The 14,238-nt window shown below is 46.0% G+C and overlaps 1 protein-coding gene across 6 annotated transcripts in view; it reads left to right on the forward strand.

Moving 5' to 3' along the window:
- Positions 1–14,238, forward strand: part of LOC111160157 (R3H domain containing 2) — a 159,989-nt gene that overhangs the window by 139,438 nt on the left and 6,313 nt on the right. For all 6 annotated transcript variants that reach the window (XM_022523032.1, XM_022523034.1, XM_022523033.1 and 3 more), the window contains 6 exons: positions 511–686; positions 6,939–7,181; positions 7,724–7,850; positions 8,116–8,276; positions 8,753–8,907; positions 10,420–10,520. In XM_022523032.1, coding sequence (XP_022378740.1) covers positions 511–686; positions 6,939–7,181; positions 7,724–7,850; positions 8,116–8,276; positions 8,753–8,907; positions 10,420–10,520 — 963 coding nt within the window. The remainder of the gene's footprint in view (positions 1–510; positions 687–6,938; positions 7,182–7,723; positions 7,851–8,115; positions 8,277–8,752; positions 8,908–10,419; positions 10,521–14,238) is intronic.

Below are 14,238 nucleotides of genomic sequence, written 5' to 3' on the forward strand. Positions count from 1 at the left end.
GGGGAGAATAGCTGGGTGACAGTTGTGCTTGTGTGTGTGAACAGGCGAGTGCTTGGAGAGGCAAGGTTGCCTTCTCAGCAACTTTTGTGAAATGCAGCAAGTTGAAAAGAAATCAGAGAGAAGATAGATCTATCAAGGGATCAGGAATCTGCACCTTCCCAGGAAGCAGACGTTCATATTTTCAACTGTCTAGTCATGACGGACAGATTCTAGCCCCCTCAGGGGAGGTGCCTTGGCAGCCTCACATTTCATTCAGTTCTGAAATCCAACATCGATGGGCAAAGTATTTACTGTCCCTAGGGAGGAAAAACGGGCTAAGATGAGGACTCCCATCAGCAGGGCAGCTGAAATGCATCAGTGCTCATGCGTGGATCTTCCCAAGACAGTGGGGGAATGGACAGAAGGGAAGTGAGGAGAAGCAGCAGGGAAGGAGTAGAGCCCTGCATCACCAAGGATGGCATGATCACAGCTGGTGCTTACAACTCTTGGTGGATCTCCTCTTTGCCTTAGGTATGGCACTAGGTGCCCCAGAAGTGTGCAGCCCGGTCACCTCATCCCAGTCTGTCCGGGGCCTTCTCCCTTGTACTGCCCAGCAGCAGCCACAGCAGCCGCCACAGCCGCAGCTTCCTGCTCTCCCACCCACGCCTCAGCAACAGCCACCCTTGAGTAATCACATGATCTCACAGGTGAGTCACCACTCAGTGCCAGAGCCCCCTCCCCTCCGATCCTGGAAGTACAGTCGTGTGTGTTGTGCTGTGGGTGGCAGGAAAGATCTGTTGGACACCTGCCACTCCCTCCTCCGTGTCTTGTTTGTTAGTTGTGGGGAGAGAGGAGTGAGGGCAGGGGTTTGGCCCAAGTGCTTTTAGAGTCAGTCTGGGAGCTTTTTGCTTCCTGTTTCTTCCTCTTGCTGAGAACTACCAGTGGGATCTTTTACCCCATTCCACATTTCTGCTGTACGGCATCTCCCTCTGTGTTCTGTGTAATTAGCAAGGCGATTTTGTTCACTGTGTCCACAGATGGAACTTGAAGAGATCACAGCTCCCACCATAACTGACTGAATGTGTTCATGGGACTTTTGAGCCCTAAACACGTATTTATGAGTCGGGGTTTGAAGAAAGGAAATATACTCAGGACTCCTGCCATACATATGCTATGAGGCTCAGAACTCCCCAAAGTTGTCTTTGTTTCCCCTGCCATGAAAGAGCTCTTTCTCCTTCTGTTGCTGGACTGATAGAGGTTGATTCCAAGTAGGGTTTGGGTGAAGTTTTGTTTCCGTGGAGATCAAACAAGTCATCGGCATCAGAATCAGTCCCTATTCTAGACTGGAATGTTCCTGTTCTGGTTTAAGTCTCCTTAATACTCTGAGGAGAGCTGCACTGAGGGCTTCACTTTCACTCTTCTCCCTGTGAGTAGAGCTGCCCAGGAGTGGAGCCCATCCTGTGTCCTGGCGTGTCTCTGGTGGCGCTGTCTACTAGTGGGAAGCCCATGTCTACACTCCGCTGCCACAGTGTTTCTCATTTCAGCTCCCAGGCTCCCTCACCTCCATGCTCACTTAGTCCCACTTGGCCTCAGATCTGTCTCTTCCATAGGTAAAGCAACCAAATCACAGACACTCATTCCCCAAAAACTGGAAAATAGACTGGAAGGAGCCCAGGATGGCCCAGTACTGCCACATTCTGATATTGTGATGATCTGGGAACCCTGCTTTGTATCTTAATGTAACCCACATGCAGATCATCCCAGGCCTTTCTCTTGGTCCCTAAATCATTTTCTCTGTAGTCCTGACTTCCATTCTTGTTCTACCACCATCTACCTCATTAAGTCCCATTCTTACCAGCTTACCTCCCTCCATACTGAAGTGTGCCATATGTGTGCTTTCCCTGACGGGTCTTCATTCAGACCTGGAAGTGGGCACGCCTCTCTCTAGCTGTCTCCTACTGCATTTTGGTGTGTGCATCTCTTGTCTAAGGTCGCAATATTTGCATTTTCTAAAATGTTTGTATTTTAATACAGACTTGCTCCCTTTTCTCCTTCTTTTGGTCTTCATCTGCCTCCTCCTTCCACCCATATGTAGAAACAGACAACAAAAGAGGGAGGAGATTAAAGAGACTAGAGAATAACCATTTGGGGCTGAAAGAACTTTAGAGTGTCTAGGTGACTGGCCCTAAATCCCAAACTTTTACTTATTCTGGCCCTGCTTCTGGATCACGAGGGCCAATGGGTCAGTCATGGGTACTGACTGGTCTCCTGCAGGATGTCCAGTACTAGTTAGGACCTGAAGGTTGGAGACAGGGGAGCATTATTTGTTACAGAGATTCTTTTCCCTCAGAAATTTGTAGCAAGAGGCATTTGCACCAGACCTTTGCACAGTGCTGGCTGAACTATGCTAAACTTTCCATTCTTGGCAGGCTTCTGCTGTCAGAACAGACCTCCCTGTCATGTGTCAGTAGAACACATGAAACCAAGCAGTGAGGCCGAGTATTAAAGGACCAGTGGCTACCTTTTGCTTTCTTCACCTAAGGTGGCGCGGGACCTCTTGAGGAAGAGCCCTCTGGGAGTCTAGTCAGGCAGCCAGGAGCCAGTGATCTAACCCAGAATTCACCAGCAGGTGGCAGTCATAGCCCTCAGGGCCAATCTTTGGCTTCCCCACGTTTTTTTGGAAGTTCCCTAGCCGTGGAGTTTGAGATTCTCTGAGAATCTGTAGCTCTGTAGCTGAGGATAGTGGTGGAAAAACTTAAAAATAGCACCGAGACCCGTACTTTAACCACTACCCTTTCTCAGTCAGAAGAGGCCTAAGAGAGGAGCATCATTTCTTCCCTTTTTTTTTTTTTTTTTTTAAACTCAGAACTCACAAATGTGAAGAAACAGGCAGCTATACCTACGGCCACCTCTCTGCCCCCAGAGGATATAAGACCTGAAGCACAATAGATCCTCTCCCGAGAGAAAGAAGAGGATTAGGGTAATAGAAAATGGGCTTAAAAGCTACCAGCACAAGTAGCTCATGCTGAGCAGCCTGTTATATTTGAAATGGCTCTGGTTTACAGGCATGAGGGCTGCTGGGAAAGCTGGGAGTCTATCACAGGGCCTGCAGCATCTCCCCCAGGTCACACAGTGGATTCTCGGTAGCTTTTTCCTAACCAAGATGATTTAGATTTTATTAATCCAGGTAACAGGAGCATTCTCTGTTTTGGACGTCTTCTAATTCCTGGATTCTGCCTCTAGAACTATTAGTTCCCTTTGTGAAACAGTCTCCCCTGAGGTATATGTCAAGAGATGATATTGATACCTTGGGTCCCCATACTTCTAAATTTGAAAGGAGGGTAGAGAATCATACAAACAAAAAAATGTTTTTATAATAATATTTAACTTCTTCCTTTACCTGCTCCCTACTATTATAGAGTGGACTGGAAAGAATACATGTCAGGCCAAACTAGGTTCCCATCCACCTCTGCTGCATTAGCTGTGTGATCCTGGAGGTGTGATTAAATTCCTCTGAGCCTTACAATCTTAACTGCAAATACAAGTTATCACATCTGCCTATGGATTATTATGAGTCTGTAATGAGATACGTATGTAAATGAGACAGTGTATATTAATGTTATTTCCCCCACCCCTTCCTAGCCTCTCTCCTTTCTCCCACCCCATCTACCACCAGGGGCTAAGGCTGGAGAACTGATTCTCCAGGAGAGGTGATTGAAATGGCTGGAGGGGAAGAAGAGAGAGAAAAAAGAACTTCCCATTAGTTGGTTTAGAAAACATCATGTTCCTCATAAACAAATCTTCCTACTTGAGGCTAGTGAAGGGACTGAAGGAACAAAATCTACAGTAAAGCTATTTATATTTTATTCCAAATCTCTCCCCGTTTTGTTACGGGGGCATTTTTCATACTGCCCTCACAGCCTGGAGGAACACAGAACAATGGCAGAGCAGGAGGAAATAGCTGGAACCAGGCATGAACTGGTTGTTTTTTTCCTTCCCTGCCCTTGGGAGAGAGACGATCCCTTGTGAATGAGCACTTCCTCGGGAAGTGCTGTGGTGTGAAATCAGGGCCTTGGCTGGGAAAGCTGAACCAGACCTTGGATAACCTCTCCTACAGAAGCAGGAATCCCTTCTCAAGTGGGCATTCAAGGAGGGTTAGGATCATGCTCCCCAGGAATCGTGTGTTCAGAAAAAGTGCTTTGGGAAAAGCTGTGTTTGGAATCCTAAGATTGCTCACAGCAGCTGCAGAGTTCTGAGCAGCTAACGGGGTGCAGCATGCCCTGCCACGGGTGTCTCCTGAAGGAGAAATTGCTTGTTTGCCAGAGATGCCAAAGCCGTCAGCTATCCTGGGCTTGCTCTCCAGTCTGCTCAGCAGCCTCGCCATTCACATGACATTTTTTTTATGATTAACCTTGTTGTTCCTCCCCTTTCCCTCCCTGCCTCTGCTCCCCTCCCCCTACCTCTCCCTGTACCTCCCTTTTCTCTTTCCTGTTCCACATGCCTCTCTGCTGGTCCACAGCCAGTCCCGGCTCTGCAGCCCTCTCCGCAGCCTGTTCAGTTCTCTCCAGGCTCCTGTCCCCAAGTCCTTCTGCCAGTCTCTCCGCCCCAGCAGTACAATATGGTATAAACTCTGTTCCCCTCTATGTTATGTCCATGTGTGGCCTGTATCTGTGGTACGTCTGTGGGGTCCATCTGGGACAAAGTAATTGCGCTTTCTGGAGGGCCATGTTAAAAGGCGTTTCTTCTTAAGCAAAGGACTAGCACAGGCTGAGCTATATTCCATTGTCATGGCCTCATCACAGCACCTTAGGCATCAGAAGATGCCTAAGTATAAGACAGATAGGAGCACTGAGTTTCAGGAGGGGGACAAAATGGGATGTTGCTCTAACCTGGGCTCCTCATCGCTCTCTTGTATGCATCCTTCATCTCATCCCCTCTCTGCACGTGTATGAACTCGCAGAACCCAGTTTATCTTGTATAGGCTGGTTTTCTCTAATTTCTTTTGAAGATAAAAGCACAATTGCAGATTTCTCTGGCATCACTGGTTAAAAACTTAAAATGTTCCTCTACCTTACTGTGTTATTTTATATTAAAAAATAGCCACTTCCAGTGCATAGCACATACTGTTTTAATTGTTTGTACCCTCACTACAAATCCTGTGAAGGCCTAATTTACTTCATAGTTGTTAACTTCTATCATGATTATGAGAGCCCTGGTTTTGTGTGTGTGTGTGTGTGTGTGTGTGTGTGTGTGTGAATCACATGGTCTGATTTTTCACTAGAATCTCCTCTTTCCTTCCACCTCTCATCTCCATTCTGAAAAGTTCTGGAATATGGTCCTCAAAATAATCTGCAGTCCAGTCCTCTTATCTATCCCTGTCCACTAAGGTAGCAAAACAGCTAACTTGAAGATCAGATTCCTGAAAATTAAGTGAAACCATAGGAAAGCATTGTCATTTATTTCTACTAGTTTGTTTTTCAAAAGAAGTCCTGCTCTTACGCTTGCCTGAGTGTGTGTGCATGTGCCTCTGCATGCGTGTTTGTGTGAGTGTGTGTGTGTGAATTACTGTCCAGGAAGCAGAAGGAACAGGGAAGCTAACAAGTTCTGACCTATCATCATATAAGTGAAAGGTGGAACACCGTCCATCCCTCTTGCTGCTTAGAGAAGAGGGCTGAGAGAGGAGGCAATTACAGACTAGCCTGTCAGTCTCCTTGCCCTCCAGCTCGGCCACTCAGCCTGGCCTCCTTTCAGAGGTGAGAATTGGAAGTGGTTCCTGAAGGGCAGGAGAACTCTAGGCAAGTGTCAGAGAACAGAGGTGGAAATGACCTCGAGAGGAGGGAGGAAGGAGATAAACAGCAGGAGGGGGAGCCCACTAGTCCTTTGACTGGATAGGCAAAGCTGGGTAGCCACATGAACCTAGCCAGCCCTAGTCCACTCAAGGTGTTATCTAGGTCCTTTATTATAAAAACAGGATCTATGGCAACATAAAGCCTTTTGTATGGTTAGAGACATGAGGGAGGCACAGGAAATGGAGAAGGACTTAACAATCTTTTTTTTTTTTTTTTAAGATTTTATTTATTTATTTGACAGACAGAGATCACAAGTAGGCTGAGAGGCAGGCAGAGAGAGAAAGAGGAGGAAGCAGGCTCCCCGCTGAGCAGAGAGCCCGATGCGGGGCTCGATCCCAGGATCCTGGGATCATGACCTGAGCCAAAGGCAGAGGCTTTAACCCACCGAGCCACCCAGGCGCCCCAACAATCTTTTTTTAACCCTAATTAGTTTGTCCTATTTTTCTATATATATAGAAAGTTGTGTTTTTGCTCCCATCTCTCCAGGACTAATTCTGATTAAAGTCATAGTAAGAGTGGCCATTGTCATCTCACATGTGGTAAGGAGTCTTATTCTGGAGTTGGGCCTCAGACACCCCTTCAGTTAATAGCAGGGTTGTTGTTTTTTTTTAAGATTTTATTTATTTATTTGACAGAGAGGGAGATCACAAGTAGGCAGAGAGGCAGGCAGAGAGAGAAGGGGAAGCAGGCTTCCTGCTGAGCAGAGAGAGCCTGATGCGGGGCTCTATCCCAGGACCCTGAGATCATGACCTGATCCGAAGGCAGAGACTTTAACCCACTGAGCCACCCAGGCACCCCTAATAGTTTTTTTTTTTTTTTTAAGACTTTATTTTTAAATATCTCTATACCCAGTGTGGGGCTTGAACTCACAACTCTGAGATCAAGAGACTGAGCCAGTCAGGCACCCCCAGCTCACAGCAGTTTAAAAACACCACATGACAGAGGCTTAGGGCTAAAACTGCCTGCCAGGGAATGGAGACAGGAGTATCCCAAATTGGTGTAAATAAAGAAACCTAGAGAGGGGGTTGCTCTGTCTGTCTTTGTGTTGAAGCCAAATACAGGAGGCTTAATATGACTTGAGTCCTCAAGTCTCCCTTGCTGTCTCAACAGGCAGAGGACCTCAGCAACCCCTTTGGACAAATGAGCCTTAGCCGCCAAGGTTCTACTGAAGCAGCTGACCCATCCTCAGCTCTGTTCCAGCCCCCGCTTATCTCCCAGCACCCCCAGCAGACTAGCTTCATTATGGCGTCTACGGGACAGCCCCTCCCCACGTCCAGCTATTCCCCTTCTAGTCATGCGCCACCTACTCAGCAAGTTCTGCCGCCCCAGGGCTACATGCAGCCCCCTCAACAGGTGAGCAGCACGGGCTCCCAGCTTAAACCACTAAGTCAGTTTGTCCACTATTAATAATCTTTCTTTCTTCATCTAGTTTACGTAGATCAGAGGGGATACCTGTCCCCACTTCCATTTCCCCACCTTGCACTTGAGTGTTGTCTTTCTAGCCAGAAGGTCATCCTTCTGTATAACAGAAATCATTCCTGTTCTGTTTCAAACTTGTATATAATGTTGCAATTGCAGGTCCAAAAACATCCCTATTTACAAATTTCTCGCCATTGGCGCTGAAGCATTTATTGATTTATTGGTTTAAAGATTTTTTTTATTTGAGGGGGTGGAGTAGGACAGAGGAAGAGAAAGAATCTCAAGCAGGCGCTGTGCTGAGTGCAGAGCCCAACTCGGGCTTGATCTCACAACCCTGAGATTATAACTTGAGCTGAAATCAAGAGTCAGGTGTTTAACTGACTAAGCCACCTAGGCTCCCAGACCCTGATGCATAGTGGCGATGTTGGGGTTGAATTTAAGGGAGCATCTCACATATCTGTTTCCTCTCACCATAGATCCAGGTTTCTTACTATCCCCCTGGACAGTATCCTAATTCCAACCAGCAATACCGACCTCTGTCTCACCCGGTGGCCTACAGCCCCCAACGTGGTCAGCAGCTGCCTCAGCCATCCCAGCAGCCTGGTAAGAGGAACTGCTGGGGTAGGGGAGCAGTAAATAGGGGAAGGGCAGAGACTGGGACAAAGACAAGAAGTACCTTCCTTGGTTTTGTTTTTGTTTTTGTTTTTGTTTTTAAAAAGGCACAGGAATGATTAGTCCCAAGAGGGACCTAGGATCTCCAGAAAAAGAAAAGGTGAAATAGACAGGAGAAAGAAAATTATTGAGCGAGTGTGACCTCCTAAACATTGCTGAGACATGCTAATGTCTTCTCTGCCTTGCCTGTCCCTAGGTTTACAGCCCATGATGCCTAACCAGCAGCAGGCGGCTTACCAAGGCATGATTGGGGTCCAGCAGCCACAGAACCAGGGCCTGCTCAGCAACCAGAGGAGCAGCATGGGGGGCCAGATGCAAGGCCTGGTGGTTCAGTACACTCCACTGCCTTCTTACCAAGTGGGTGCATTCAGCACTGGGAAAGATCACCCAGTCCTTGGGATGAGGAAAAGGAGGACAGTCTCCCATATCATCCAGTGTGACAACTCCAACACTAAAATACTGTTCACTTTCCCCCTAGATTTTGTAGGTGTTTTTCCTCTGAGAGAAAGCCCAGAGAGTCTGAGAAGATGGTCTTTATTTAAATTGTTTGGTCTTTATTATACAGCCGTGCAAATGAGTATATAGCCCAGAAAACTAGGATCTAAAGGAAGTCAGGCTCCTTTCTCTACGTCAGATGCCCAAGGGAGGTGTTTGGAAAAGAGGGAAGTGCAGAAAGCTCTGTATGCATTTTCTTTAGGCAGATGAGGAGAGTAGGAGATGTCTGTAGGTAGGAAAGGAAGTCAGTGTCCTGGTCTGGTGATGACTTACTTGGCCATTCTCTGGATGAGCTCATTAGGAGTACAAGTGGTCATTCTCTTCTTATCTCTACCCAGGTCCCAGTGGGTAATGACTCGCAAAATGTGGTCCAGCCGCCTTTCCAGCAACCCATGCTGGTCCCTGCGAGCCAGTCTGTGCAAGGGGGCCTCCCGGCAGGGGGCGTACCAGTGTACTACAGCGTGATCCCACCCGCTCAGCAGAACGGTACGAGGTGAGGACTCCCAGAGAGTTGGGGCACATCTCCCGTAGACCTTCTGCAACTTTCCAGTGACCTAAGAAAAGAAGGGCAGGGGTTAAGATTCCAGTGGTGCCCTAAAGCAGGTAGACTATGAGGGAGTTCATTCTTCTTTTCTCCTTACTGTTTTGACATTTGAATAAGACCTGATCAGCAGAAAAAAAAATTCCTGCTTCAGAGACAAAGGCTTTATGATGTCCCCAGTTTTTTTGTTTTTCTTACCAGTTTTTCAAATCAGTGTGATTAAGAATTATGGTATAGAGACTGCTCATCATTAAAAGAGGCAATTTGGAGTATATATATATGTAAATTTTTCTGTGTACCTCTGTTTATATCCATGGATGAATCTCAGTCTATTTCTGTGTGCTTATATGTGTGTGTGTGTGTGTGTGTATATATATATATATATATATATATATATCAATCATAGTATAGGTTACAGCTGATAGAATTTTAGAGGTCAAAGCCACCTTAGAAATATTTAGTCCAGGGGCGCCTGGGTGGCTCAGTGGGTTGAGCCTCTGCCTTCAGCTCAGGTCATGGTCTCAGGGTCCTGCGACTGAGCCCCACATTGGGCTCGCTTCTCAGTGGGGAGCCTGCTTCCCCCTCTCTCTCTGCCTGCCTCTCTGCCTACTTGTGATCTCTCTCTCTCTCTCTGTCAAATAAATAAATAGATAGAAATATTTTTATTTCTTTTTATTTTTTATTCTAATATTAGAATAAAATAACTATTTTATATTATTTTTATTATATATATTATATAAACTAAATAAAATATTTTATTTTTTATTCTTTTTATTTTATTTCCACTCCCCCTTTTTAAATTTTTCTCCCTTCTTTTATAAATGAGAATATTCCAGCTAGGGAGATTAAGAAACTTACTCAAAGTCAACCAGCTAGTTAGAAGTAGAGCTGGAACTAGAAGTCAAGTCTGGGCCTACCTATATGTATGTCTGTGTTTCTCACAGTGTGTATGTTCACTTCTCTTTTTGTATGTATGTCTCCGTGTTACCATGAGTACTGGGGGTAATTCCCCCTTTGTCTTTAGGTAACTCTGTTTGCCATTGTGTAAATATCCTCAGTCAGACATCTTAGTTTTTTTTCACCCATCTCGCTCTGGCACTGTATGTCTGTTTCTGGCACTTTGTGTTTTTCAGAATGTGTGCGTATATGTGCACGCACGCGCGTGTGTACGTGTGCATGTGTATGTGTCTGGTGTTTCCACACTGTTGGGAAGAGCATGTGTCACTAACATTCCATCTGTAGCACTGATTAGCAGCTTCCTAATTGAAAGATGATCAAGTACAAATATATATAATTAACTTTGAACTGATGAGTGATTTTAGAAATTGCACGGCAAATTGGTCTGGGAATGACTGGCTGCTGCCTGTGCTTCCCACAGGGGAGGCCCAGAAAGCAGCAGCTGTTTGCCAGGAGCTGTGCTCCTCCCTCTCCCACTTTAACCCTACTCTCTTTTCTACCCCTCAGCCCTTCTGTGGGGTTTCTGCAACCTCCCGGCACTGAGCAGTACCAGATGCCTCAGTCTCCCTCTCCCTGCAGTCCACCACAGATGCCACAGCAGTACTCAGGTAAGAGGATAAAGAACTGGAGGTCTTGGGTACCGGCCAGAGTAAACAGTGCTAAAGGGATTGTGCTCTAGAGCCAGGAACGACAAGACAGTTCAGGGATTGGCTTTGTTTCCAGTGTCGTGCCACCATGAGGAAAGACCAGGGTCCTTACTGGTGTTTTCCAAGGGTGCTGAAGTTGACCTCTTGAGAGGTAAGGCTGGTTGCGCTGTCTCCATCCCCGGGAAGCCACATCCTTGATTGGGTTTCTTGTTTTCTTTCTTTCTTAATTTTTTTTTCCTCCCTGAATCCAGCATTACACTCACTGCTCTCATGCCTTTGAGACATGAAGTGTTTACTTCTGTCTGTTGCACTCATTCTTCCTATAGACAGCTTTACTTTTCTGTTGGGAGTGTGAGGGAGGCTGATAAAATGCTTTTTAAGTCATATCTTAGATTTGTTTGGCAATTTTTCATATATGCTCACATACATTGTGTCATTTTAATTCTCACCACACCTCTGTGAAGACGAGATTTAAGACTTGAAGAGGAGGGGCGCCTGGGTGGCTCAGTGGGTTAAAGCCTCTGCCTTCGGCTCAGGTCGTGATCCCAGGGTTCTGGGATCGAGCCCCGCATCGGGCTCTCTGCTTGGCGGGGAGCCTGCTTCCTCCTCTCTCTCTCTGCCTGCTTCTCTGCTTACTTGTGGTCTCTGTCTGTCAAATAAATAAATAAATAAAATCTTAAGAAAAAAAAATCTTTAAAAAAAAAAGACTTGAAGAGGATAAATGACTTGCCTGAAGTCAAAATCCTAGACCTTGAACTTGGGTCTTTTGCTTCTTCATAACCCATCCTGCACCCTCAATATCACACCTTCAACAGGTCTCTGTACTCTTTTCCTTTCCCTCCAGTGGGAAAGAAATGACTATCATGTCAATAGCTAAAGACCATCTTTGAAGCAGCCACTGTCAGGTGAATAGGCTGATGCCACGCAGCCTCTTACTTTCTGCCTTTGCCAGGAATTCTCCCAACACCCTGTTTGTAGCCCTTTCACCACACCCTGGCATAGCATTACACTGCAGCTAAAACAGCTTCAGAGGTTCTCCAGCCTGGGGCCGGGGTGGGGGGGATTGAGAGGTGGTATTTTTTTTTTTTTTTTTAAAGATTTTATTTATTTGACAAACAGAGATCACAAGCAGGCAGAGAGTAGGCAGAGAGAGAGGAGGAAGCAGGCTCCCTGCTGCGCAGAGAGCCCAATGCGGGGCTTGATCCCAGGACCCTGAGATCATGACCTGAGCCGAAGGCAGAGGCTTTAACCCACTGAGCCACCCAGGCGCCCTGAGAGGTGGTATCTTGATGCAGTCTCCAGACATCCCCATTTCCCTCCGTTGTGGGAATATCAGAGTGCCCTCTTCTGGTGAGAAGGAAGTATTTTGACAGTTTTCCCCATTTTAGAAATAAGGTTTTCACCTAAGAGTTTTTTGTTTGTTTGTTTGTTTTTTAAAGATTTTATTTATTTATTTATTTATTTGACAGAGATCACAAGTAGGCAGAGAGGCAGGCAGAGGTGGGGGAGGGGAAGCAGGCTCCCCGCTGAGCAGAGAGCCAGATGCGGCGCTCGATCCCAGAACCCTGGGATCATGGCCTGAGCCGAAGGCAGAGGCTTTAACCCACTGAGCCACCCAGGCGCCCCTCACCTAAGATTTTTTGTGCTCTGGTATTAAATGCTGTGGAGTGGATTCCAGAATTAGTCTTGCTCATAAGACATGATCAGTTCTTACCTTCCAAGGAGCAATGACTTCTACCTTCATTCAGACCAAACATGGCTGTCTCACAGGCTGAGAGGTTTTAAATTAAACAGCCTTTCCCCTTTTACTACGTTACTGGTCTCTCTAGCTGTTTCTCCTAGTGTCTGCCAGGGGCACTTGACCTTGAAATTCCCAGCGGGATATGGAAATTGTAGAAACCAGCTCCAAGAACCCCTGTACCCTCTGGTGGTGGTTGCTACTCCGGGACATCTTCTCTCTTGTTTGTTAAAACAAGTGTGGGCATGTGCATATGGGTATATTTGTATGTGCATTTTTATGTGAATCCTTAGTGGTATCTCAGTGTATGTATTGGGTCTCTGTGGTTGTATCTCTTCATCTTCAAATACAAGGTCTTTGAATCCAAAACAAAGCAAGTGAGAAGAATTTTTCACCACTTATTCCGGACTTAATGCTGGGTTAAGCAAACTGGAACAGCTCTTTTTCTGAAAGTTGGCAGCACTAGAGGTCTGGGCTGGGATTGAAAGGAGGTCATCTGTGCTCTTCCCAAATCAATAGAAATGGATGAAGCCCTCTTCATCTTCTAGTTCCCTTACTTCAGAATCTTCTGTTATATGTCCTTTCTTCCAAACTGCCCTGATTGATGGATCTTAGGCTCCTCTGACTGATCCCTTGTACTTTTCCTGGGTGATGGGACCCTCTGTTCCACCCATGTCACCTAAGAGACCATATTCACCATATCATTGATTTTAAAAGTCTTCAGTCTCTGCTTATGGAATTATAAGAGGAGCTGGAAGAAAAAAACAAGTGCTGCTTCTTCCTTCCTTTCCAGTTTACCCTTTACTGGGAAGATAGAAAGCCAGCGTAGCCCACAAGGGCTACTATGTCACCTTCAGAGGACATTCACCCGCCCTTCTACCATGTAGCAACATGGTCACTTTTCCAAAAATAAAGGCAGGGATTAAGATTGGCTGTTCCTGGAACAACTGTTCTGGCTTATTAATACATTTTTGTAGTTGTCCATTGTACCCCCAGGCCTAGACCTTAATTCCTCCACTGTGATATTAGACAGCACTATAACCCCAGGAAACACTTTTCTTCCCACTGAAATGATGGCCCACAGCCCCTTGAGGTTTCTCCAGAGGAGCTTGTCTGTGGAGGAGGCACACAGACATGAAATGGCAGTGATACACACAGACTCCCCGCTCACAGTGACACAGTGCCTTGGCCGGAGTGACATAGGTATAGAGATAGCCTCTCACAGACTTACTGGCTCATTTTGTAGCTGAAGGGATTCCAAAGTGAGACAAGCACTTTCCTCTCCCACTCACTGAAGATATTCCTTTCCTTCCCCAAAAAAGGAGAAAAACACTAAGATACTATTGGATTGTATCCTGTAATATGGGAAAAGATGCCTGTAGATATTATTTTTCTGGACATTCCTTTCCATAGATTTGATTCCTCATGGTAAGAAAGAAGGCTTATCAGTCTTCTATCTCAGTGATTTAGGGAAAAAAAAACAAAACTAAACAAAAACCAATTCTGCTAGACATAAATGTCATCTGTTTGTATTTATGCGGTTTGCTCTGCCCAATCAACCTTTCTGCCCAGGTTTAATGATGCCACTTAAAAAGCCATTCACACGTCCCCTCTCCTTTCAGAGCTTTCAGGCTGAAATTGATTTCCTTATTCAACCCCCTTCTCCCCCTTCCCGCTTCAACCCAGGCTCCTTCCCCCAACCTGATTACATGGAAGTGCTGTCACTAGGTAGTGGGGTGGTTTTTCTCTTCTTTCTCTTCTTTCTTTCTTTCTTTCTTTTTTTTTTTTTTTTTTATTGCCACGTCCGTTAAGAAGTAGTGACAGTTCAGCTGTTAACGGATGCCACCTGCTTTTGGCTTGAGGAAGAGAAGCATAAAAATCAGCTGATGGGCGGGCGGTGTAATGCTATGTGTCCCGGCTCAGTGAAAGAACAGTGCTCCA

The sequence above is a fragment of the Enhydra lutris genome, unplaced genomic scaffold (genome assembly GCF_002288905.1).
Source record: "Enhydra lutris kenyoni isolate GAN:26980312 unplaced genomic scaffold, ASM228890v2 scaffoldscaffold74, whole genome shotgun sequence".
Taxonomy (NCBI): Eukaryota; Metazoa; Chordata; class Mammalia; order Carnivora; family Mustelidae; genus Enhydra; species Enhydra lutris.